Here is a 27,899-nt window from a genome sequence, read left to right on the forward strand (position 1 = left end):
TGTAAGGTAAGTCGATTGGAACACGATTGGACGGGTTTTTATACCTACTCGATAGCTGTGCATTTTTGAAGTCCGTGTACGCTATAAATCAAAATCTACTAGGCCAATCATTTTACGTAGCACTTCTTCACATAATTCGCCAAGTAACCCAGGAAGTATCATATTTTTTTAACATATATTAATCTAACAACAACAAGTTGTCTGATTTTTGTTTAGTGAAAATTGAGTTTTTGGCTCCCAAGTGCTACGAAAAATCAAAAAAAAAAATCGTCACTGTGATACCTCCTTTAACAAGTGCATTTTGACCTTTTTGTTTCAGATGATGATTCTGCGTTATGATATAACATGCAAAACAATTTTTTTATAGGTCCCGGAGATTAAATTTTTAACTGAATAAACTCAACTCTATATCGCTTTCACTGAATTTCGAATTTTTGTTTAATCGGCCTTCGAAGTTCGAAATCGGAGCAAAATTGTTTATATGGTTTTTTGGCTATAACTCGTCGACTAATTGATATTTTTTCAATCTGTAAAAGCCAAATTATTGCTAGAGACCTGTGCAACAATTACAATTTTTGAAAAAAATTGATTTCGAAAATTTTTGTGGTACTTATGAAACAATATACTGAAAATCGGCATTTGACTGCAAACTTCGAAGGCCGATTAAAAAAAAATTCGAACTAACATAAAAAAACGGCGCGATACGGGTCTTCTAATTTCGCCTCTATTTTCACACGCCACTCTCAGAATGGACCTAATTTTTGCTAACCTGAATTTGTTCCACAGTGTAATTCAACTGTAAAACTGTATACTAAAAAAATTCTGGTTATAAAGTTGAAATTTGGATGAAACTTTAAAACTTTGCGTGATGTGATTTTTGTTGCAGTATGAACTACATTTATATATAGTGGTACAGTTTTATGTCGTGTGTTTATAATTTTGCAGTAGGGAAAGTGGAAGCATTCTGCTATAAAGCTAACCAAAGAGAAATTCGATGCATTCTGCAGTACCACAAAGATTCCATTCTCGCAATCCAAATGCCGAAAATATTGATTGATTGAAGACTTTGATCGAGCTACTCCTCCAGTTTTTGTGGGCATCTTGATGTTGTGCTACAAATCGAGGAAATTATATTTTTATGTCCTCTCTGAATAACAAAGGGTTTCTAGGGGCATATTTTTCCTGGCAGAATTCACTTTGCAAGATCGCCATTATCTGCCGAGGGTCATTCGCTATTAGAAAAAACATTTTCAATCATTTAATGTTTTAGTGGATATCAAACCCGACAACTGCCGATTGGCGCACGCATAAGCCAGGTGAACACGGCCGTTGTCTAAGCGACAATATTTGAAACTAAATTGCAAAGTAAAAAAGTTATGAAAAATTGCTCTAAATGACTCGGTAGTGCAGCTGGTTATACGCTGCTATTAGGCCAACACTATGGACTAGTATATATATATATTATATATAATTGCCGCGTACACCCTTTTTGGGAGTTTGGCCGAGCTCCTCCTCCTCTTTGTGGTGTGCGTCTCTATGTTGTTCCACAAATGGATAGTATACCATAGTATAGATAAATAGATAGATAATCCTAATGAATATATAGGCGATCCATAAAAAATAAATTACTTAATCGCATTTTATTCAAAATTACAAAAAAAGCACGTACTTCGAACATAAAACACACCCTGTATTAGTGGTTATAAATATGATAAAAATATAGCACATAAGTTAAAATATCATTTTCTATGTTTTGTTGTTCCATTGTTTTTGTTTTATTCAATTAGTTTGATACTGGAAAAAATTTGACACTGTTTTGCTTCCTGTAACCAATGCCTTTACTATACATACACACAAACATACATACATATTAGGGATCTCTAGTCTCATTTTTTTATTTATTTAATGCTTTATTTTGTGGCTTTTACTATTCTCTCGTTTTGTTTTTTTGTTTTTCTCTTACAGGCTTGAACGTGATCTGACTACACGTACCGACCGTTTTGGTGTCGAGGTGCGTGAGCGTACCATGTGGGATATACGCGAGGGGGTCGTTGGCGCTGAGACGTTCATACCGAAGCATGTTATTATCGCAACATGGAAAAATGTTTCATTTGCTGGTGGTATTGACAATGCGCTTTTCAGGGTAAGTTGCAAAAAACGAAAACAATGTATTACATGCAAACATGTTTGGGTGAAAAAAACACACATTCACATACATTCAATTTTTTCGGATACTCTCTGTAGTGACCTTTAGACTTTGATAGATTTGGGAATTTTATGTTCATAGTTTTGTTTGACACTCAGTTGCATCTGCTGACACGCACTTTACAAAACAAAGTGTGTGCTGTTCGTTATTTGTCAGTTGACATGCCACAAAGTACTCCACTAACAGTCACAACCAGTGTCACTTCCATTAGTGCCGCCTGTCAATTAGTGATGTGTCAAAGATATTAGATATTCGTTAGTGCACATACATACACACATAAGGATATACACACATATGAATATTTTTTGCTTTTTCACAAAATTACTTACAGTTGTAATTAGTTATGGCCGTAATGAGGGCTGTATTCATTGCACAAGAGTGCACCCCTAGGGCGTATACGCAATTAAAATGTAAATAGATATTTATTTTTAATACTTAATAATCAGAGAACGACCGAAGATTACATTTTGAGACCGAATTTCCGTCAATTTGATCAATATTTGTTCACATCTGAAACGAACCGAACATTTTGAAAGGTATGAAATTCTCATAATGGTTTTTAAAAAAATTTGCATTTTTATTCATAAGATAAAATAATGGCATATTAATTTAAGGGTAAAATGATCAACAAAACAAGAGAGTTACAAATAGAAGTGGATAGTTTATGACCTGGATTGTAAAATAGAGAGAGCCACCACCTTTTAAAAATAGTTAAATTGATTTAAATTAATAAGCTCAATCAAATATTACAAAACAGTTGTCAACTGCAAAAAGGTTTAAAAGAGCATTCATTTATTTTTCTCGCTCCCTTCAAAAAAGTAAGTTTCGATGAAAATAATAAAATAAATGAAATATGGCTGTCAAAAGAACAATTTTGAGAAAACTCAATGTTTAATATAGTTTCTAATAGGGTTGCCTCCTGTTCAAGAATTAGTAATAAAAAATAATTAAAACAGTACAGTACGGATCTCAATTGAAAGAAATTCCAGGCAACTTATATTGGAAAATATTTTTGAAGATGGTTGCCACCAGTTTGAATTAATCTTATTTGATTAAATAAATACGTTAGCTGTGTCCTACGGATGTCAAATGAAAAAGGTATGAAGCAGTTTTATATTGAACATATTTTTGTTAAAAAAACTAGATTGTATGAAATGAGCTTGCTAATGAATTCAAATAGAAACTAATAATCCGAAATCATGATCTCCATACAACTCTCATTCTACACGTAAAGGTTGGATACTAGAGTGGAAAATAATACTACAATTTTCATGTTTTCAATGTATGGCTTATTCCATACCGAAAAATTTGTTTTTCAGTTCCAAGAACTATTTGGGGGTCCCTAAGATTACTCAAAGTTGTCTATGTATTTTGTATAAAAACAATGCATTTGAGCTGGTAGCAACAGTAGAGACAAAGTAACAGTGCAATGGATTCTGGTTTTGTTTTTGGTTCCGAGAATGCCAAAACTTATAAACCAGGACTGAAACAATTTAGATACCAAATAAATAGAAACAAAAATTAATTACATCGCTACTGCAATGCGCCTTGACATAGTGCAATTTTTAAGTTGGCCCTCAATTTCTTTAATAGTGGTTTGCACAGTAACACATTGCGAAATACATGTGCGAGAAATTTATTTTTTTATATGATTTGCTTAAATTTACTTATTTTTTGATATTTTACAAACTTCAGGCTCTTCAGCTAGACTTGTGCCAATAAGTTGGACGTGCGCACGTTTAAAGTTTCGTTATTTTATTTTTTTATTCTAATCCATTATAGCTCGAGGTACTAAATTGTTACAGTTCTTTCAATACATGCATAAAACTAAAACAATTACAAGGTGGCTTAAAATTAATCACCCAATTTTGTTTTTGAATAACTTTTTTACTAAATAAAAAAATGGATTTTAGAGATGGAAATTATTATTTTAACATTTACACGCTCCATTGCTTGCGAGTGTGTATACTGCAGCTGTCTATAAGTAGTTCACAAGTGTCAAATATGATTGACCTACGATGCCATTTGCAAAAATTAGATATCTTTCGATAGGGTGATTAATTTTCGCCACTTTGTATGTTCGAGATGCAATTTTGAACATTTTTTATATTTGGTATTAAGGTTTTGCATAACTAAGTTTGTTTAAATACTTAATTCTAAAATATATGCGCCTATGTTTTTTAAGTTTTTTGTAATTTTAAATTAAAAACAAAATATTCACTAAAGTTTCAAAATATTTGTTGAAGAATGAGATGGAATAAAAAAAATTATCCTAACTCACCTCTTCTTCAATATTGGTTATAAATCTATGCTAAAATCAAATTTAAAAAAAAATTTTAAATGACATTAAAAAGCGAGTCAGTTAGTAAATTCCAAGGCTCATTTATTAAAGGTGGTGCCACTATACCAACAAATTGTCTAAGCAAAGTATTGAGAAACTAGAAAAAAATAATGAATTTGCCCTGTTTCATTCTTAGCTGGCAACCACATGGACACGGCGAAAGAAGAAACAACTCAGCTGGTTTACCAACACCACCTTTAATAGATTCGCCTTGGTAGATAATTTTATATTTTAATTTATAAGCGTAAAAAGTTTCTTTCTTCATAGACCTTCACAATTGCTGCAATTAATGGTTGAGCCAATAAGTCTGTATTTTAAGTCATTTTTAAACAGAAAATGCTGATTTTGATGCCAGTCTAGGTTACAAAAAAAAAGTTTCCAATTTTTGAACAACCATTTTGTTTGAAACCATAGCGAATTTTCGTGGCTGATGTCAAAGTTCGATCAATCTCTAATAACAACTTTTTAAGCAGCTTGTATTAAGCCCATCATACACATATTACATATATACATATGTACATATCTATTAAATAAACTTGAAATATTATCACACTTTTCTTCGATTTCCAACTTTTACAACTTACACCACAATGAAAATATTGCATTGACTCACATGCAGATAAATACTCAATTTAATTAACACATATAATAAATTTGCCTACGGTCACATAACTCAATAAAGTTTTCATTTCAATTAACATATACTATCATATTAGTTATAATAAATCAAATTTCTGTAAAGCACATTTTTCCTTACCACAGCATTTTACCAGCAATTTTTGCCCTCAGCAGCTTCGTTAGATGTTAATAAATAAATTCCATTATCAGGTTATGAAAATGAACTGACACTTGAGAATAGTGCATTAATTTGAAAGATTTTTATTTGGTAGTTAAAGGCATAGAATTTGAAGTTGTTAAGGATTTGGAAATCTTTTAAAAATACGTAGTTGAAACTTATTAAAAATATATCAAAGAGGGCACTGTTTTTTGTAAATGTGTATTGTAAAACATATATTTGTTATTAAAGTATATTATTTAAAGCTCGTTCTCCTCGTTGGGAAATATTGAAATAACGTAAGCATAAAACATACCTCATTACCTGTATGTTATTCTAATATACTTCTTCAGTTTATAGCAATTTGTACTCAATATTTCTTTACTTATTTATAATTGAACTTTACGTTTTGCATATTTTCAGACAAATACTTTCCAAATGGTTTTGGCTACCGATGAGGTGTACACATATGCCATATACAATTATGATTTACTGACATGGTCGTCAAATACAGAGGCTGGTGGCGATACAACGACTGGTGAGGGTGGCGTACCAGCTTTTGTAAGTATTATTTTTTTATTTAATTATTGTATTAATTTTCAAAACATTAAACATTTTATCTTACTAACTGCTTATAATTAAGGTATATTTAATAAAACTGATGTTCATTTAGAATACATGGAGTAATTGAGTAGAGCAATTCTCTTTCGATTCTAAAAAGTAAAATTCAGTAGTTCGTTTTGAATCTACTTTAATGGAATATATAGGGTACATACGGTAGTTGAGGATATGCATATATGTGGCTATAACTTCCCGACACCACTATTTTTCATTTTATTTTTTCCAAATAAGACATAGAGGACACAACTTGACGCAAGAAATAAAAGGCATGCAGCTATTGTCGCTATATGTGCAAATTACCCGGATATAGAAATTTCTAATTTTCTTAGGTGCATTCATTCATAAAGCTCGCCGTGAATTGGAAGTATTACGCGGCGATAAAGAATGTGTTGCAAAACGCAAAATACGCGTGAAACATTTTGACAATATCAAATCTGCAGAATTTATTCAGGGAGTGCAAGCATTCATTGACGAGGACCCTTCAAAATCAATGAAGACCATTGCGCGTATATATCTTGCGTTATGCGTACAAGACAGTTTATGTCGAAGCAAACACGGGAGCAGCGAATTATCCGCTCAAAACTCCTTCTAAACAAAATTAACCTCCCTAAAGCACTTGGGATGTTATGGTTTTTATATGACAAAAAAAATGATGACCAAGACAAAAAGTCCAACCGCAGAAATGAAAAATGGCTATATTCCAATCTTACAGCGGTTCCTGCTGTCATGCGAAGTTTACAGCCACTGTTAATTTTGTAAGAAAATCGAAAATTTTTGTGAACATTTTCCTGCGATGAATTTTTACGATTTCAAATTTGGCGGACTCTTTCTGCTTTTGCAAAAGAAGCACCATACAAAATTATTCTTCAAAGCTTTAGGTAAAACATTTCCTTCTTTTCTTATTAAAATTAATCATTTTTTCACATTTAACTATGAGGCATCCGCCAAGTACAAGTACAGGGTAGAATTTCTGATTTAAAGTGAAAAAAATATTGTAAAATAGGAGTCCCGCAACTCAGTTATCTAAAACAGCGATCAATTGCTACTTTTTCTATTTTCAAAACTTCGTTATATTTTTCTTCGACCTTACACTTAGAGTCATAGGTTAATTTAGATAATTGTTTTTTTAATTTTTGTTGCTGACAATATTGGGTGTTATATATCAAAAATGTGAAGCATTCGTTATATGAAAAATAATATCCAATGCCCTTAGCAAAAAAAAGTTGTAAAAAATCTACGTGATTCTAAAGCCACTTCAAACTTCCGCTTTATTGTTTCAGTGCCTCTTTGTGGGTACAATGGAATACTTCAAAAGCTGACGGAAACCTATACTAAGTTTGCCATAGCTCTTTTGCTTTTTTCATCATTAGTTGCTGAAAACTTGTTGCAAACTTTTACATGCCAGCTAATGCAATCACAGCCCGTCGTAGCTTGACCAACATTAAGTTCTTCACCGATACCTTTCTCATATGCAGGATCAGTGAAATATGACAAGACACCTCCATTGTTCACGAGCCACAGTATATATTTTTAAAATGGTATAAATCTCTAAAATCATGAAAAAATATAGATAAGGGGGGCTTATAATGTTTCGCATCCCTTACGTTCAGAATCGTTCAACACAACCTTTCACTACAGAGATAAGTTTGCTACTGATCTCAATCAGATTTTTTGAAGGATATGCTTTTTATTTAGAGTAAAAGATCAAATTTATGTATACCTTTACCTTTCTATGAGTACACGAATATGCTCCTTCTGCTCGAAATTGTTATGAAGGTGAAACATGAGTATTTCCTTCATTGTTTGCTTGTATAAGCATATTTCTCTCTTCATGAATTAGCCCTATCTCTATTATCTGAGATATATATTTGAACCCGACTCGACGAAATGGATGAAAGCCTAAAAATGCAAGTTTATCTAACAAACTTTTGTGCGACACTTTATCGAATGCTTTAAATACCTCTTTTACCGCTTTTGAAAATTTTGGTAACAATGGTCAGCTTCCATTGTCCGTTGAAAATTAACTTGAGAGCATCAGCATCCCTTTTGTGGAAGGTTTCAGGTTTATACTACTGTGCTTTATATCTTTTGTATTTATCTGCAAATAAATGCTTGTACGATTAACCGCCATTGTTACTGCTTATATAATACAAGGTGGCACAAAATTAATCACCTTTTCGGAAGATTTAAATATTTTACAAATGGCGTCGTACGTCAATCATTTTGACATTTGTGAACTAGACAGCTGCAGTATACAAACACACAAGTAGCGGAGCACGTAAAGGCCTAAATACATATTTCCATCACTCAAAATCATTTTTTATTTAGTGAAAAACTTATTTAAAAACAAAATTAGATGATAAATACAAAAATTAATAGTACTCTGAAAACACTAAAGCTGTTTTGGTAGATTATCGGTTGTATGGTTTATAACACTCTTCCAGCAAACTCGCGATATATGTACATATATTTACATATGTGCAATTGAAATCAAATATTATACATTAATCTGTCATATAAATTCTATCGCAGCAAATAACACAACAAAGTCAAATAAGTTAATTAATTTCAATATTCAAATGCGGTCAACATGCGGATTCCATTACAAAACTCACAAAGCTGCAATTCGTAGTATTGCAAGTTTACACATACGCACACACCACTTTAGTGAGGCAGAGGGCGGAATGGTAAGAACTCAGACCCCAAGAGAAATTTATCGCTGCGCGACATGTGGTAACAAAAATTAGTTCGTGATGTTAAAGTAATTAGCTTTTATGATTCAAATTGCAGCAAATTTATCAGTTGTTAAGAATCCAGTTCTAAATATGCACATAAGTGCTATTTAAAAGAAGTATTTAAGGCAATATCTTCTGGCAGATGTTAACTTTGAGTTCCCTCTGGAGTATCAAAGCGCTTAGTCCTCTTGTTTTTAACCAAGAAACTAAATTACGACCCTGGTTAACTATTTCGATCTGCACTATATGCCTCCTTCTTGATTGGTGTGTAACCGCTTAAGTGATTTTGGCCGAATTCAACAAAGCGCGCCAATATATTCGTTCTCGCTCTAACCGGCGCCATTTGACCCACCAAGTGAAACCCCGTTATTCTCCACCTGATCTTTCTAACACAGAGGAGATCTCACTTTTCCTCTTCTACCACCAGCTGGTACCGAATAGTTTACGGAATGTTTGTAACCATTCCGACGACATGACCTAGCCAGCGGAGTATTCTATGCCGCCGTAAAACGTATAGAGCTCATTGTTCCCCGCCTACGATACTCGCCGGAAAGGAAACGATACCATCCGCCCTTAATAAATTATTCATAATGGATTATATCTAGCTTTCCACTCAGCTGATGAAGTTTTTCTATAGCTGCACAATTTTAGATCTCGTCGCTTGCTTATATTTTATATAGAAGAAAGTACTCAATACTACCAATAAGAATAATTAAAAAAAAACAACAATGCGATTCTTAAAGTACTTTGGACTCTCATAGGAGGTTTGCCATTGCCTGCCGAGAGGCGACCGCTATTAGAAAAAACGTTTACTTTATTTTGGTCTTTCACCGAGATTCGAACCTACGTTCGCTCTGAATTCCGAATGGTAGTCAGGCACTAAGCCATGCGTTTTTTGTGGTTTTGTAAATACAAGGTTTTATTTACTGAATCACTTATGACTACACTTAAGGGGTACCGGTGGTATAAAGCTCGAAAATTTAGAGTATTTTCAGGAATTTTTTTGTACAATAAAAAAACGAAAAACGATATTTAAATTTTCTAGGCTTTTTATTTAACTTCTTTTACGAATTTAGGGTATTTTCGGAAAATTGTTTGTACAATAAAAAAAATGAAAAACGATATTTAAATTTTCTAGGCTTTTTATTTAACTTCTTTTACATACAAAAATGAAAAAAAAAACATTTTAATTTTAATAATTTTAAAAATGGCGCTGAAGTTGCCCTCCTGAAAAATTGGACCTGGACGGTGTTGTCCAACATAAAAACCAAAAATTATTAATTAGTATGACTGTAGCTATGCTTCGTACTAGAATAATAAAAAAACGACAAAATGGCGCGGTTTGAATTGGGCACTCTAAAAATCGGGTTTCTTTCAGTGGTTTAATCAAAAAATAAGAAATAATTGAAGCAATAATATGATTATAGTACAGGCGATAGCCATTGATTTCAGACGATTCGGGTGAATAGTTTTTTTTGTTTGACAACACCAGGCCGAAAAAAGTCGTTTCGAGATAAATGAGTTTAAAGGAGCGCGCGGATCGCTCTGTAACTAGTTAATGGGCTGTAGAAGCTACAATATTGGGAATTACCGCATGAAATATTGACAGTATATTCCTAAGACACTATATTTTCGAAATATCGAAAAAACAAAAAATCGATTTTTTGTCCCCTTAAGCCTAACCGTAAGTTTCTAATTTTTAATCTAGTTTATCAACTTGCTTCGGCGGCCGCCGTAGCCGAATGGATTGGTGCGTGACTACCATTTGGAATTCACAGAGAGAACTTTGGTTCGAATCTCGGTGAAACACCAAAATTAAGAAAAACATTTTGGCAGTCACGCACCAACCAATTCGGTTACGGCGGCCGCCGAAGCAAGCCATGTAGAAAATTATATCAACATTAGCAAAAAAATATGTTTATCGTTATAAGACCCACTGTCTCCCAAACAAAAATGTCTGGCTACTGCCCTGTACATACCTAAAGAAATATATTTCATGTGTGCACTTTTTTTATTCACAGGTGGGCTTCAATGCGGGAAATGGTACACGCTCATATGAATACACGCCTTACAGTCAACAGATGGTGATACGCGATTTGACGGGACGTGGATGGGGTAACGGCTTCCCTGGACGCCATCTATTCCGCATAGATGAACAAATTTTAATTGGCTCTTGTAATAAGGATATCGGTGCGTACTATTGTATTGTATAGATATGTATATACGAAATTGACTGCATATTTAATACAAATGCAATGCTCGGAATGCTTGTTACTTAGCAAAGCTTGCTCGATGTAGTTGGTTACGTGCATATAATAATGTTATTGAAATTTTTGTCATTGTTGTTGCTGCTCGTTACAGATGCCTCGCATTTGCCTTTGACATTTGCCCCAGAGGCTGGTAATATGTTGGGTGGCACTGTGGTCAATATTACCGGCCCTTGCTTCGATCCGAAGATACGTGTGACTTGTCACTTCGATACCGAGGATGTGTTGGGCACTTATGTGAGTAAGAATCGTGTGATTTGCGTGCAGCCATTCTTGAAGGCTGAAGGTTGGGTGCGCTTTGAAATTTCTATTGGTAGTCAGCGTTTCAAATGGCGTGGCAGATATTTTGTCGGTAAGTGAGTGCGTGAGTGAGCTTCGTTTTTGTATATGAAAGTAAAGTTTTTTTTTGCTTCTGTTTTATTGCCGAATTCTCACTTTGTATTTGATTTTAGAAACTCCGGCTTTGGCTACGGAGAAAATTTTCTTCGAAACCGAGGATGTGCACAAGAGAGATCCTGATCAGATACAAATCAGCTGGGATCCTTACAATTTAACTTCAAATGGAAATGCTAATATAATGATTTCTCTGTGGGGATATCGCGAAATTACTATTTAGTAAGAAAAACATGTAAAATTTTCAAAAAATATTGACTAAAAAATTAAATTCACAGCCCACAATTCGAATATATTGATTCAATCGAGACTTCCTTGACTAACACCGGCTCTTATGTGATTTATCCTAAAAATTATATAAATCGTAATAACTACAACAACGACCTCCAATTCGGTTTCCTGCAAATCAATCTAACCAACCCGGAGCAGTATTCGGGTTTGAAGATCAGTCCGTGAGTATTAAAATGGAATTTATTCAGTTCAATAATTTTATTAAACCACACCCACAACTTGGCATATTCAGACCTAAACAAAAAGTAAAAACAAATTACTATTTGCATTTTCTTCGATAATGCGTAATATATTTTGTCTAACCGAAGCACTTGTAGTTAAATTTATTTACTATTAAACTTATATGTATGTGCATGTATTTTTTTGAGTCTTACAGATTAACAGATTACATTTTTATATATCCAAAGTCGTAGCAGTTAAGGAATAAATCAAAGGGCATTTTTTTCTAATAGTTGGTTAAAAAATTCAATTCGAGCTCGAGCAATTGGTTCATTCCTAGCGTAATTAGCTTTACAGGCATCAATATAAATTGTGTGATGCTATATAAGAGTTTTAGCAGATACATACATTTAGCAAATTCCAGTAGTTGCAGGCAGTCAATGTTGCCACTGATAACAGTTATTGCTGAAATCACTCTTCTACTTTCAAGTATATGCAGACCTATTAGTATGCACCTTGAACCATACGAAGGGGTAGGTATTCTACCAATGTGGTTGTATATTCTGGCAAGACTTTTAGAAGAAAAAGAGAAAAGTGCACACATGTGTGGGCGTAAAGAGGATAAATATCTATTTAATAGAGATCCATATATACAATCCCATAAAAAGAGGCCAAAGAATGTAACTTTCATTTTATAGCTTTCAGCTAGGGAACTCACAGTTTTAAAAGAATTTGAATTTAGATTATATGTATATGCATGCACGGAATATATATATAGGGTTTTTCAGTAAGAGCGCTTCAACTTTTGAACTTTTTTGAATAAAACACAAACGGTTTGACTTTTTTAACTAATTTTTTTTTTATTATCGAGTTTGAACATATACATTTAAGTACGAAATTCGATTTCTTTTGCATGACCACCACGTGCACGTTTTACGAAGTCCAATCGTTGAACCCAACTTTCGACCACTCTTTTGCATAAATCGGCCGAAATTCCGTAAATTTCGCGTCCAATATTGGCTCTGAGCTCACAAATCGTCGCCGGCTTGTTACTGTAGACCAATGACTTCACATAACCCCAAAGAAAATAGTCTAGAGGCGTCAAATCACACGAGCGCGGCGGCCATTCGACCGGTCCATTTCTGGAAATAATGCGCTCATTTAACTTACTCTTCAACAAATCAATTGTAGCGTGTGCTGTGTGGCTTGTGGCCTCGTCCTGTTGAAACCACATGTCGTCTAAGTCCATACCATTCAATTGCGGCCAAAAATAATCGTTTATCATGTCGCGGTATCGATTTCCATTCACAGTAACGTGGCGATCGTTCTCGTCAACGAAAAAATATGGACCAATTACGCAGCCGGCATGTAAACCGCACCAAACAGTGATTTTTTCGGGATGCAACGGTGCCTCATGAATCACGTGTGGATTGCTTTCTGCCCAGTAACGCATATTTTGCTTGTTGACAAAGCCATTGAGCCAAAACTGAGCTTCATCACTGAAGATAATTTTTTGGAAAATTTATAAATTTTCATAAAAAATTTGCACAATTCGCAATCGTTGCTCAAGTGTGTAGCGTTCCATGATGAAATGTATACTAATGAAGCTTACAAATGACAAGCGAAAAATAAAAAATATTGCGTCGTTCGCCCTCCCTATCGGAGAAAAGTTGAAGTGCACCTATTGAACAACCCTATATATATATATAATATACATATATATAATTGGCGCGTACACCCTTCTTGGGTTTTTGGCCGAGCACGTCCTCCTATTTGTGGCGTGCGTCTTGATGTTGTTCCACAAATGGAGGGATCTACAGTTTCAAGCCGACCCCAGCAGCAGATATTTTTTAAGAGGAGCTTTTTCATGACAGAAATACACTCGGAGGTTCGCCATTGCCTGAAGATGGGTGACCGCTATTAAGAAAACTTTTTCTTAATTTCGGTGTTTCATCGAGATTCGAACCCACGTTCTCTCTGAATTCCGAATGGTAGTCACGCACCAACCCATTCGGCTACGCACACCACAAATAGGAGGAAGTGCTCGGCCGAACACCCAAAAAGGTGTACGCCAATTATATATACATATGTATATGTATATATTGCGCGTTTTCTTCATACTTATCAGGGAAACAAATTATAAAAACTCAACGAGAATTTTGAGCCACTTCAAGCTTGCACACTGAAATTTAATCGGTTATAAAATTGCGTTTTGTTTTGTTTTGATTGCTTTAAAAGCTTCAAGTTTTAATGAGAATTTTTCGAATTTTTGTTTTTAAGTTTTTGTTTTGCAAAAAACTGAATGAGTAGTATGCAAAAATTTGAATTTTCTGTTATACTCAAATTTTGCACAAGACTGTTTTATTTTTATTTTAAGTAAACTAAGTTATTTCCAAAAATCATCAAAATCGGATCAGTTTCAAATATAGCACCCACAGAACTGATTACTAAAAAAGAATAATAGGATACATTTTCAATTACCTTTATCTCGGCAACTGGAGCCAATCGGGAAAAGGTCACCGTATTTAGAAGGCTCCAATTAAGTGAGATCAGCTGTCAATCCCTTGGTCTAATAAAAAGGTTTTAAGTTCCAGCACAGTGTTAGTTTTTGATTATTTATAATTCTAAATATTGAAATCTTTAGCTCTTTCATAGATCTTCTAACGGTGGGAATTTATTTCATTCTAAACTAACCATACCCGGCGTGCGTTGCTGCTTTATAATTTTATTATTAAATAGCTGAAGAGTTGAAAGCATTGACAGCTGGTACTACTTTTTCAATGTAAAATAATAATTTTGTTATATTTATAATAAAAAATAGCTAAAAAAAGTTATCCTAATGGGTTGAAAAGAGTTGCAAAAGTCCAGCATTTAAAGTTTTTGTTGAGATGACTTTTTTATTTTTCTTCTGCAGAAGTTAATTAAATGAAGAAGAGGGAAAGAGGATCACTCTCAACTTCTGTGCTATTATACTGCTCTATCCAGCCGTAGATTCACTAATTTAGGCAGACATTTTTTTAATGAGTTGAGGGACCTTCTACAATATTTCAAAAAGTTCATACTAGAGATACATGGGCAAGTTCCTTATGCGATATCATGCCTAAGTGCGCCCCGTAGTGGAAAATCGCTACAATCTAATCCAATTTTCTTAATTTTTAACATGACTTGGCTATTTGAAATCCAAAAACTATTAGGTGCGCAATTAAGTTCCCGCTGTTTGTCAATAGATATCGCCTGCAGTGCAGTCGATTAAAACATAACCTAAACGTCATAAACTAAGCTTAGACATATGGCAAACAAACTGCCTCGACACATTAGTGATTTTGTTTTGTTGTCATATACTTTTGGTCTTGTGAAAGTGTCTGATTTTGTGCCGAATAATAGTCATTTTCGGGAAGTGTTGATTTTCCTCTTTCATTTGAAAAAACGGCGGCTGAAGCGCATCAAGAACTACAAAAAGTTTATAGAGATGCTGCTTTAAGTGAGACAATGTGCCGATAATCGTTCCGTCACTTCAAAGACGGTAATTTTAATGATGACGGCCATCCGCGTGAAGGAAGACCAAAAACCTTCGAAGACGCTGAATTGGAGGCATAACTCAATGAGGATCCGTGTCAAACGTAAGAAGAGTTTGCTTCAGTGTTAGGAGTTATTCGCCAATCCATTTCCAAACGATTGCATTTTCAGAAATAGGGAACTTGGGTTCCTTATGAGCTAAAACCAAGGGATGTTTTTTCGCCTGTGAACAACTGCTCCAGCGGCAAAAAAGGAAGGGGTTTCTTCATCGCATCGTAACGGGTGATGAAAAATGGATTCAGCAATCCAAAGAAAGGAAAGTCATGGGGACTGCCCGGTCATGCTTCTATGTTGTCGCCTCGGCCGAATATTCATGCTGCGAAGGTTATGCTATGTATTTGGTGGGACCAAGTTGGTGTTATTTATTATGAACTGTTAAAACGAAGCGAAACCAACATTGGGGATCGGTATCGACTTCAATTGATGCGCACTGCGCGAGAAGCGGCCGCAATACGCGGAGAGGCATGAAAAAGTGATTCTACAGCATGACAACGCTCGGCCTCACGTTGCCAAACCCGTTAAAGCCTACATGGAAACACTGAAATAGGAAATCCTACCCCACCCACCATATTCACCAGATATTGCGCCGTCCGATTATCACCTGTTCCGATCGCTGGTACATGGTCTAGCTGACCAGCAGTTCCATTCATTTGAAGACATCAAAAATGGCTTGATCCGTGGATAGCCTCAAAAGATGAACAGTTTTACCGCGACGGTACACTAAATCTACCAGAAAGATGGGGAAAAGTAGTAGCCAGTGATGGGCAATACTTTCAATGATTTACTTGTAATCATTTTTTCAGATCAAAGTTTTATTTTCATCAAAAAACAGCGAGAACTTAGTTGTACATCTAATATATGCCATTATTCTTGCGTTGAGAAGTTGTATGTTTCGTTCTTAAGTTCTTTTGACCTCCAGAGTAGTTTTCGTTAGCTGGGTTAGTTATTCATAGTTATACAGCTAATATATCCTTTTTCTTCTCAAATTCATGTACTTTGATATTTCCCAGTTCATAAACAAAAAAGTTATAACACTTCAAATCTTTGTAACATAATCTTTAAATACGTGGGTAGACTTTTGCTATTATCTTTTTTCATAAGGCGACCGACGCGATGTATTTAGGATAAAATTAGCTAACCGACTCAATATACATTGGAAATAGTTATCCATTTTATTGATCTACAATTTGTTAACTTCTTGTAAAACTTCAATATTTTATTGCCACTTAATAAATGCCTTCCTTTACAAAGGGAAATATGTAAATATTTGTATAAATCGCACAGAGTGGGCTTCTGCATCAACAGCCAGCATCCCTGTGCGCACATAATCAACGCTTTAATCACACAAATACGCACTATTACAAATGGAAACAAATAAAAAAAAAATCCGTTTGTCTATATTTTCATTCAATTTGTCACTATACAAGTATATTTTCCATATGTCCACTTGCCATTTGTCCTCAGTAACTTTGTGTTATTTTTGCATTTGAATGTCATCAATATGCAATAATTCAATTCAATGGTGAAATCAATTGTCTGTGCACAAGGTGAACAAGAAAACAGTTGATGTAAGTGAGAGCAAACAGTGTGGGCGCCATGAGTAGGTAGATGTATGCAAGTACGTAAGTGTGGCATTCAAGCCAGCATTTGTCCGAGTGCCGGCATTAAACAATGCTTTTAATAAAAGTACACTTTCAATTCAACAATTTTCTAGGTCAATGATGCATTCGAAATGTAATTAGTATGTAGCAAAGTGCTTGCTTGTTATGGGAGTTACCAGCGGGGTGGGGGAGAGAACCATTTAAATGCTTTTAGTACTACTAAATATTAGTATAGTACGGTTCATTGAATGTTGAGACATTGTAGAGCACTTTGCAATAGAATTTCATATTGTGCGCTGTTATTAGGTTTCATGGAAATTAATAACAATGTTATTTGAATGTTATGTTGTCACTGCAATTTGTAATTTGTAAGATATTTATTGAATTTGATTTATTGACATTCGCACTGTTTTCGTTGAGTTGCATAATTCGTCATGCATGGCGTATGAGCAGAGACAGATTTCCGACTGTTAAATATCCTCGTATCGGGTGTGTTTTAAGAGGCTGAGAAGCTAAAATAATAATACAAGACAAAATGTTGTTGGAATGAAATTTTTTTATTATAATCTGGCAGATATTTTATTTTTTACAAGATTCACTCGATTAGTTCAATTTTTACTACCTTTTCCAATAAATCTGAATTATATATCTAAAGGAGCACAATCAGCAAAAATGCGATGCAAACTATGGTAATTTGGCTTCACTTCTTGCACGAGCTGTATTTTATAGCCACGTAAGCCACGTAAGGCGGCCGCCATAGCCGAATGGGTTGGTGCGTGATTACCATTCGGAATTCACAGAGAGGTCGTTGGTTCGAATCTCGGTGAAAGCAAAATTAATGAAAACATTTTTCTAATAGCGGTCGCCCCTCGGCAGGCAATGGCAAACCTCCGAGTGTATTTCTGCCATGAAAAAGCTCCTCATAAAAATATCTGCCGTTCGGAGTCGGCTTGAAACTGTAGGTCCCTCCATTTGTGGAACAACATCAAGACGCACACCACAAATAGGAGGAGGAGCTCGGCCAAACACCTAACAGAAGTGTACGCGCCAATTATTTATTTATTTTAAGCCAAAATCCTTACGTAAAATTTTCCAAGTAATCGAAGGACAAATATCAACAAGTTGAGAACGACGATGAATCGACATTTCGGCGTCTTCTCCAACACTTGGGAACAGATTCATTTTTTCAAAGTAAATTTCCACAATTTGGAAGCGTTTTTTAGGCGTTAAACGATTCATGATGCCTTGTCAAATTTTACTGAACAAAAATGTCAACACCATTTTCAGTTATTAAACCATAGTTATCAATATCGATAGTTCTCATGCAGCTAAAAAACACCCGTTACAATGTGGCACAAAATTTATCTCCCTAGTCGAAGATTTTTAATTTTTGCAAATGGCGTAGTACATCAAACATATTTGAACTTGTGAATTAGACAGCTGAAGTATACAAATAGACAAACAATGGAGCGCGTGAAGTTAAAAATCAAGATGTCTATCACTCAAACAAATTTTTTTAGTAAAAACGTTCCAAAACGAAATTCGATGATTAATTTTGCGCCACCTTTTTTGCAATATTCACATAAATGCTGCCACTTACTGTACATTTGTAGTTACAAGGACTGATGTTTATATTTCGGACCTCGGGCACTTCTACTGTTATAAGGCGCCATCTGCGCCATTTCCAGTGGAAAGCTGGGCATATTTTACCATAAGCGCGCTCAGAAGGTTTTGATGTATGAACCATATTAGTGCTGCTTATCGTGGCTTCAAAAAATGGTTGCAGCAAAAAAATTGAAGTGATGAACATTTTCAAGCGATTATTTTTTATCATCGTTTATAATCGCAAAAAGCTGGTGCAATGAATTTTCTTCAGAAAATATCGATGCTCTTCGCGAAATGCTTGAGCAAAATTGTAATTTTATATACCGTGAGATTAAGGTATCCTTGGGCTTTAATAGGCATCAATAAGATTGAGCAATAGTAAGATTTTGGATGATCACCTAGTGATAAAAAAGTTGTGTACGCGTTGGGTTTCATAAAATTTAAAAAATGCGCTGAAAACGTGAGTGGAAAAAGTGCAACGAATGCAAAGCTGTATTTATCATTATGAAGAATAATTTGAGAAACAATAAAACCGTTTTCAATCACCAATGTTCATTTTTCCATTGTTAGGCCAGAAATGTAAATAGCATTTATCGTATAATTTTTTGATTTTTAAAAATTACCGGGTATAAATGAAAGTATCTTAAGCTAGTTTGGGTCCTTTTTAGCATAATATTTTCTGCTTGTTTTGATTGTTATTTAAATTTTATGACTTTCAGAACTATGCATTTTTCATCTCATCAGCATTTTTATGTATTTCTTATATGCAGCAGAATTTATATTGAATATCATCTCCCTCTCGTATATTTACATCGATCGTGAAATTATGCTCTGCATTTCATATTTTTCATTATACAATATTTTAAAATTTCTTCATTGCAGTACACTTTGGTCACGTCCCATTCCACTTGGTTGGTATTTTAATAAACAATGGGAACGTAAACACGGCTTGCGTTGGCCCGAGGCGCTTTGTGAAAATTGGATACGAAGCGACCGCTATTTGAGGTGAGTACTAAATAACTATTATTGCTTTTGTAGTTGTTGTACATTTTTGTTGATTGTTGATGAAATGCAACCAAAATCTATCAGACGAGTGAGCCTAATAATTAAAATGCAAAATCATTACGAACAAAGAGGAGCCAAGGGAATAAAAATTCTAGGGTATTTAAAACTGTACAAAGAAAAATAAAATAAATTGTTTGTGAGAAGAGAAATAAGCAGATGCTTTCCATTTCAATTCAACCGGGCTATTCGGGTCATGTTCTTCGATTTCGATGTAACTGAAATATGTTGCTCTCTGGTCAAAATAATGAGACACGTATTTTTTTGTTCGCCCGAAAAAACTTTTTTTTCAAGCTTTATCGGCCATTTTGTTTTCCGGCTCAAACTCGATTTTTTTTAATTATATAAGAAAATTTTTTTTTTAAATGCTCATAACTTTGTCAAAAATGAACCGATTTTAATAATTTTGGGTTCAAAATGATCGTCATTACTTACATGGGCGATTTCATGTAGAAACAGTTGCAAAAAAGTAGTTGAAAATTTTTTATTTTGCAAAAAACAAAAAGTGCGAAACAGGTTTTTTACTCAAAAATTCATTACTCAAAAACAACTCATTTTAGCTACTGGGCATTCAGCTTAATTGAAGTTTGAGGAGTCCTCTTGATTTGGAAATATTGAAATATTGAATTTCGAAATATTGAATTTCGAAAAAACTTCAATTTTTTTTCTTTTTTCCTAAATAAAAAATTTTCAACTACTTTTTTGCAATTATTTCTACACGAAGTCGCTCGTGTAAGTAATTACGATCATTTTGAACCCAGAATTATTAAAATCGGTTCATTTTTGACTAAGTTATGGGCATGTAAAAAAAATTGTTCTTACATATTGTAATTAAAAAAGATCGAGTTTGAGCCGAAAAACAAAATTGCCGATAACTCTTGAAAAAAATTTTTTTCGGGCGAACGAAAAAATACGTATCTCATTATTTTGACCAGAGAGCAACATATTTAAGTTACATAGGAATCGAAGAACATGACCCGAATAGCCCGGTTGAATTGAAATGGAAAGCATTAGCAATCGTTGCAAATTTACATTTTTTTTATTTTTCCCAATATTTGCACTCTATTTCAGAACATTCACTGGCAGCTTGCCGGTCTGTCCTTGTACGCTTGAGCAGGCTGTTTACGACAAAGGACGTTACCGGCCGGATAAGGAGTGCGACAAGGACTCGAATCCAACATGCTTGCGGCACAAGAATGCTATACATTGCGTCGTCAGCGGTAATCCAGTGTAAGTTGATGTTTTTTATTAAAAAAAAATTTTGTAAATTTATATTTATTTTTTGTGAACAAATTACATAATGAAAAACAAAAATTTGTCTCTCACAGTGCGGAAGGCGCCGAACAACAATGCTGTTACGATCGTTATGGATTCCTCATGTTGACACAGGATCAAGTATGGGGCTCACGTCCTCGTCGTAATCACAATCTTGGGAAGATGCCTTGGAATGAGGCTGGCAAAGTACCAACACTTTCTAATTGGTTCCACGATATGCGTGCCTGGTATTCGTGCTGTCATTGGCAAAGAGAACAGTCAGTGAATTGCGAGACCTTCCGTTTCGAACGCCGTCCCTCACAAGATTGCGTAGGCTATCAGGCGCCTGGTGTGGCTGGAGTCTTTGGCGATCCACATTTCATCACCTTCGATGGCACGGCGTATACCTTTAATGGTTTGGGCGAATTTGTGTTATCACGTAGTGTCGACGCTGGTCAGCGCTTTGAGGTGCAAGGCCGTTTCGAGCAAGTGCCCAAAAATCAGTATGGTGCTGTGATGGCTACACAGCTAACTGCTTTGGCGATGCGTGGTAATACGACGACTACCATTGAGGTGCGCGTACGTCCGAAATTCGCGCGCTGGCGTTATGCCTTGGATGTGCTGGCCGATGGTCGACGCATTTACTTCGATCGTGAGAGCATGAGATTCCAGCATTTTGATGGTGTCACGGTTTATACACCCACATATTTGCTCAATCAATCGCAAGTGGTGGTGATGTTCGACTCGGGAGTGGGCGTGGAAGTAGTTGAGAATAAAGGCTATATGACAGGACGAGTCTATTTGCCGTGGAATTTCATAGTAAGTATACAAGCAAAAATATGAGGCTGAAGAAATGCTCTTTAAGTTCTCTTTTCCGCTTTTAACTCAAAACTCAAACTTTAATTTGCGAATCCAATATTTTCTCTCTTCAGAATAAAACTGCTGGCCTATTTGGTAACTGGTCTTTCAATGCGTTAGATGATTTCGTCTTACCAGACGGCACAGTTGCAAGCTTGAATTTGAACAATTTTCAACAGATTTACTACAATTTTGGCTTGAAATGGATGTTGGCAGATCGTAACATACCGAATGTGGGCACGGCGCTTTTCTCACGCGAAAATGGTCTAACAGCTAGCTATTATAATAATGCTTCATTCGTGCCGAACTTTGTGCAGGAGCCGCAGGACTTCTTGCCCTCGAATCGTTCGTATGATGTGGAGCGGGCGGAGGAGCTATGTGGGGAAAGTTATCAGTGTCGCTATGATTATGGTATGACGTTGAATGCGGATATGGCGTATTTTACCAAGCTCTACTACGACACTTTAGTGAATATAAGGAATTTGAATTCGAAGTGAGTTTCTGGCTAATGGCTTTTTGTGATTGTTTTATCTAAAGTCCGACATTTTGTTTCTTGTATAAACAACGATAAAGAATAGTGCGTTATATTTGGCTCTATCTAACTTTTATTTCTATTGATATTATCGGATTAATTTGACTCTACCCTACTAGAATGAATTAAATTAAATTGTTTTTATTTTACCATAACATAAAATAATATTTGATTTATTACCGAATTTAATTTATTTTTAGTTCATTTCATAATTAAATTTATTCGACGTCTTTTATTTTGTTCTTTTTATTATATTTTATTTTGCTGGACTTAATTTAAATTAATGTGGGCTTATTTAAGTATTACTCAAATATATTTAATTTTATTCTATTCTGTTTTTTCTATTTCAGTTTATCTTATTTTATGTCTATTATATTTTTATTTTTCATATGGTTTTCGTTATTTCTATTTATTTTGATTAAGTTTTTTGTTTTATTTTTTATTATGTGAGCTTTATTTTGTTTTGTATATTTTGAATTTAATTTGAGTTTTCAATTCAAAAAATTCTAAAAATTCAATTTAATTGTATCTTGTTTTACTTTATTGTTTTTTTATTTTATTTAATTTTTTTTTTTTTGTTAATTTTAATTTAATTTTTATTTATTGATATAGTTTTTTAGTTTAATTAATTTTTTTTGTTTCGGTTTGTCTTATTTTAATTTAGTTTTGTTTTACGTAAATTAGTTTAATTTGTCTTCCTTCCTTTTTATCTCTATTTATTTTACTTTGCTTTTAATTTTTTAATGAAATTTGATTTCATTTGTATTTTAATTTTATCTTGCTTTAATTTATTTTGTTTTTATTGCACCTATTTTTATTATTTTATTCCAATTTAATTTGTTTTTATTTTAATGTAATTTAGTTTTATTTCTTTTTACTTACTCATAATTTAATTTAATTTTATTTTGATTAAGTGTTTTATTTTTTCCTATTTTCATTTAATTTTATTTTAGTTTGGTTTTATTTTTAATATTTAATTTGATTTAATTTTCTTTTTTATTTTATTACTCATAATTAAATTAAATTTTATTTTGACTAAGCTTCTTCTTTGTTTTATTATTTATTATTTCAGTTTTGTGTTATTGTATGTAATTTTTATTTAATTTACTTTAATTATGTTTTTGTTTTATTCTTGTTGTTTTATTACTTTTTATGTTTATTTTATTACACATAGTTTAATTTAACTGTATTTAGATTAATGTTTTTTTGTTTAATTTATTATTGTTTTAATTTTAATTTTTTTGTTTAAGGGGGGAAGCTGGTCTAGAATTTTGAAAAAATCGAAACATTTTTTTTTGTCTTGGAAGGTGCTTTAGGGTCTTAGAAATAATATACCAAATGAGGGATGCCAGCAAAAATGTCTAAATGCCCAAATTTTTCATTCGACGGCAGTGCCTCGCAGGTATGCCCCGAACGCTACTTACAACTTTAAACGCGTTTTTCTCGAAATCACTTTTTTTAAACTGGCCGAAGACATAACTCGAACAAATCTTTACCGATTCTTACGAAATTTTGACAATACATTCGAAATACCTTTCTCCGGAGACGTACGTAGGAGTTTTTATTTATGTTACATAGTTTTTTTTTAATCAACAATTTTATGTCGTTCTTTATAGTGAAAATTGTAACTTTTTGTTCAAACGTGCACCATTTCGCGAAAAAACAAAATATCGAAAAAATGCTACGTACGTCTCTTTCTGTTGTTATATAGAAACTAAAAAAATTTTATTTTTTGATCCAGGACAAAAATTAAGGAGTTTACGTCTTCGGCAATGGACCCACTAGAAAAAAAGGCGCCTTAGGAGAACTGCTGGACAGCGGCCATTTTGAAATTAATTCAGACGAAAAATTTTGTATTTGTACCATGAAAGCTATATTATTAAACCTATTTCACAGATTTTCGATTGATTCCTTTGTTGAGTCAAAATAAATTCATAAAATATGCCCATTTTTTGCGCTCTAGACCAGCTTCCCCCCTTAAGTTCCATTTAATTAAATTTCGTTTTATTTTATTTTTATTTCTTTTATTTTTCATAGTTTCAATTTTGTTTTGTTTTATATAATTTTAGTTTAATTCAATTTAATTTTATCTTCTTTTACTTTATTTATTTATTTTATTTTATTTGATTTTATTTATATTTGTTTTATTTTCTATTATTTTGGTTTTATTTTGTTTTATTGTTTAGTTCAATATATTTTGATAAAATGAAATTTTTTATTTTATTATTTATTTTCACTAAATTTTTTTTGATTTTATTGTATGTTCCTGCTCGTTTTTAATTCTACTTTATATTATAATATTTTATTATTATACCCTATGATCAGAAGGTACCGGGCATGTTTAAATAAAACAAAACAGAGTTAAATTTCAGGCAAATTTATTTTATCTGCTTCAAAATATGACCCGTCTGAAGCAACACACATGTGTCGATGTTTAACCCAGTCCTCCATGCACCCCTGGTAGGCCGACGAAGGGACGGCCTTCAGCTCCTTCGTCGCATTCTCTTTGATTTTATCAACCGACTGAAATGTCCTTCCACGAAGTGGTAACTTCAGGTGAATACGGTGCTTGCACGATGGTATTTACTTGGTGTTTGGTCAAATAATCCAACACAATTTGGGCTCGGTGCGATGGCGCGTCATCATTATGCAAATTCCAAGAATTGTTTGCCCACATTTCCGGCCATTTGCGACGTACAGCATCTCTCAAACGCTTCAAAACGGATAAATAGTGATAGATGTGTGCCTTACGGTCCTACGAATATAAGAAAAAAATATGGATCGGTTCTCACGTGCGCTGTTCGTTTAAATTAAAAATTCCCGGTACTTTTTGATCATAGGGTATATATTATTTCATTAATTTTGTCTTATTTCATTTATTTATTTAATTTTATATTTCTTTTATTATTTTACTGAATTTTATTTTATGGTATTCAGTGGTCACGTTCCACTATACGTATTTGTTCAATTTTATATCAAAACATTCCCTTCATTTCATTACCTTCCACTCTATTTAGCTTCATTTTATTTTATTATACATATATTGAAATCACCAGTCGTCTCTCTTTTTCTTCTTTCCGCCTTATCGACTTAGACGCATAGTATCATGTGGCGTCTTGGAGACTCCTCGCTTTGGCCGGAAATTGAGTTTCGATTTCATGCCAGGCGCCAAGATTGCATTCGAGTGCGATGAGGGCTTTGTAATTATGGGAGATCAGCGTCGAGAGTGCATGGCCAATGGTCTCTGGAATGTCCCTGAGTATGGCTACACATATTGTTTGCGTAAGTGTTGCTGTCAATTGCTTTTTGAAAATATTGCTTGCCGAATAATTTTTCACATTATATTACTCTTACTAACATTTGATTTCTTTTTACCTTCCTTCACCTCTCCTCTCCCAACTATACACTTAATTCCTCTGGCATGCAACACAATTTTGCCCTCTCCTCTAACAGGTGAAGTCTTCTATACGCGACGCATCGCCTTCATAGCCATCGCCATTATTGTGTGTGTCATATTGCCACTGATGGTTTGCATAGTTTGTGGCATTTATCGCTTCCGTCAGAAACAGCTCAAAGAGGATCCCTCTTGGCAGATGACAATACCACGTTCACGCGCCTCTTCACGTTCCAATTTGCGTCAACTGAGTGGACCGGACGACGATAGCGATACGGATGCAACAGGCACTCTCAAGAAAAGTAGGTCATATGATAAAGTATATCGTACGAATGAACCACTACCGGGCAAACCCCGTATTGACTTTCCAGCTAAGAAATGGGATCTGGATGACGAGGATGTGACCTCATCCGAAGGTAGTGAAAATAAAGATTCAAAAATAGCTAGCGATATTGAATACGTTAATAAAACAGGTGACAAGCCACGTCAGATGGGCAGACGTTCGTTACGCGGCAATTCAGGCACTGATCATGATGAACACGAAGAGGATGGCACCGCCATAGATGAGCCAACGCATGAACAAGAGCAAAAACAGGCGCTGGATACGCTAGATGCCTCTCACTCGGCTGCCTACAATCAGCCACCATCACCTGAGACGGATGACGAGCGAAGTTTACCACATAACAATTCCACTCTGCATCAGCAGTACAGTCCGACATTTAGTGGCATAGATAGCCGCAATAGCTCCATGAATTATCAACCGAATGCAGCGGTACAGAATCGTTTTGGCGGTGTACCGGTGCTGCCCAACAATACGCAATTTTTCAATCGTCCACCGTCGAATATACCGGCTGGGGCTACGGCAATACCAATACGCCAAGCACCGACTGCGGCGCCGCAAACGACTGCAGCGGCTCCATTGACGCAGGATAACGGCTTACCATCGCCTCCATATGCTGCTTCGCCTACGCCCTCTGTGCAACGCTCCACAGAGGTTTAAATCGTTGAATGCACATTTGTTACATATATACATATACTCCTATATATGTATGTATAAGCTCATACAAATAGAACAAAGCTCGTCAAAATATTTTCAGCACTTCTGTACAAATCGAAAGCAAATCCTGTTCATTACCGTCATAGAAAAAATCGCCTACTAACCCAACATCCTATCCTATCGTCGTCCACGCACAAATAACCTATTCCGAGCATGTAATCTTATTATACGTTCATATTTTTAGCTACTTACGTGTACATCAAATACAGTTTGTCTAACAAATTACCAAGTTCAAATCACATTCATTTATTTAATTAGTAATTGTTTAGCACTCATTTCAAAAGAAAAACCAAGCCGCATATGCATTAATTTCATGGCCGGCGGCGTAGTTCTGGCTGTCAGCGGGTTCTAAAGCGAGTACCTGTACAATTTTGTGCCAAAAATAGTCCCCGATATGATGATTTTTAGGGGATCGCATATAATAAATAATCGGCAGTGATTTATTTAGTATTGTCGGAACAGACGCCCTGTGGTCGGCATAAATTGATATTGCAGCCTGTTACAGAAAAAAACAAACCAACCGAGAAGAAATTACAGGAGATTCACTTTTAATCTATAAAGGATTTACACAAGTGCTAAAACAATGAATTAAATCCACTTCTGAGTTAAAATCATACATTCATTCATAACATACATACTTACTATATAAAGAAAATGAACAACCTACTAAAAATCATCGCACTCACTTGCTAAGCATTTATGTAAATGTAAAAGTAACATACAAATTCATATGGACTTATGTACAAATGACTTTGACAATAGTGGCATCACAATTCCCTTTACAATTCAATAGCGAAGATTAATCCATTGTACCAGTTTTACTAAAATTCCAATTTGTATTATGTTTTTGAATAAATAAACATACTAATTAAATTTAAGTTAATATACTCACTTTGTTTAATTTCTTTTTATTGTAGTAAAATTGTCTTCATTGCAATTGCATTGACCTCCTGATGTGTATAGAAGATTTCTTGGTATTATAGCACTCCGCAAGTTCAAAATTTGAGCAAAAGTTTTGATAGTTGATTTTACTTAGTTAGGTCCTTTTAAATTCAATGACTTCTCTCGGACTGCTAGATTGGCTCATGGGGTGCATATCGGGTTTCCCTCGAATGACTCCTATCGCAGCTAATGGGACGTGGATGGGACGTTTTTTACGAATCTTCTAAATT

At 34.4% G+C, this 27,899-nt stretch overlaps 1 protein-coding gene across 5 annotated transcripts in view; it reads left to right on the forward strand.

Moving 5' to 3' along the window:
- Window positions 1-27,369, forward strand: part of LOC128854756 (protein mesh) — a 64,451-nt gene extending 37,082 nt beyond the window's left edge. For 2 of the 5 annotated variants that reach the window (XM_054089121.1, XM_054089122.1), the window contains exons 5-16: window positions 1,966-2,143; window positions 5,746-5,883; window positions 10,700-10,868; window positions 11,040-11,297; window positions 11,398-11,560; window positions 11,617-11,790; window positions 19,453-19,575; window positions 20,704-20,862; window positions 20,961-21,705; window positions 21,819-22,237; window positions 25,371-25,558; window positions 25,730-27,369. In XM_054089121.1, the coding sequence (XP_053945096.1) occupies window positions 1,966-2,143; window positions 5,746-5,883; window positions 10,700-10,868; window positions 11,040-11,297; window positions 11,398-11,560; window positions 11,617-11,790; window positions 19,453-19,575; window positions 20,704-20,862; window positions 20,961-21,705; window positions 21,819-22,237; window positions 25,371-25,558; window positions 25,730-26,670 (3,655 nt within the window). In that variant the 3' untranslated portion in view covers window positions 26,671-27,369. The remainder of the gene's footprint in view (window positions 1-1,965; window positions 2,144-5,745; window positions 5,884-10,699; window positions 10,869-11,039; window positions 11,298-11,397; window positions 11,561-11,616; window positions 11,791-19,452; window positions 19,576-20,703; window positions 20,863-20,960; window positions 21,706-21,818; window positions 22,238-25,370; window positions 25,559-25,729) is intronic. The other 3 variants (XM_054089125.1, XM_054089123.1, XM_054089124.1) reach the window with 3 other exon arrangements.
- The last annotated feature ends 530 nt before the right edge of the window (window positions 27,370-27,899 follow it).

Source organism: Anastrepha ludens, chromosome 2, assembly GCF_028408465.1.
Source record: "Anastrepha ludens isolate Willacy chromosome 2, idAnaLude1.1, whole genome shotgun sequence".
Classification (NCBI taxonomy): domain Eukaryota; kingdom Metazoa; phylum Arthropoda; class Insecta; order Diptera; family Tephritidae; genus Anastrepha; species Anastrepha ludens.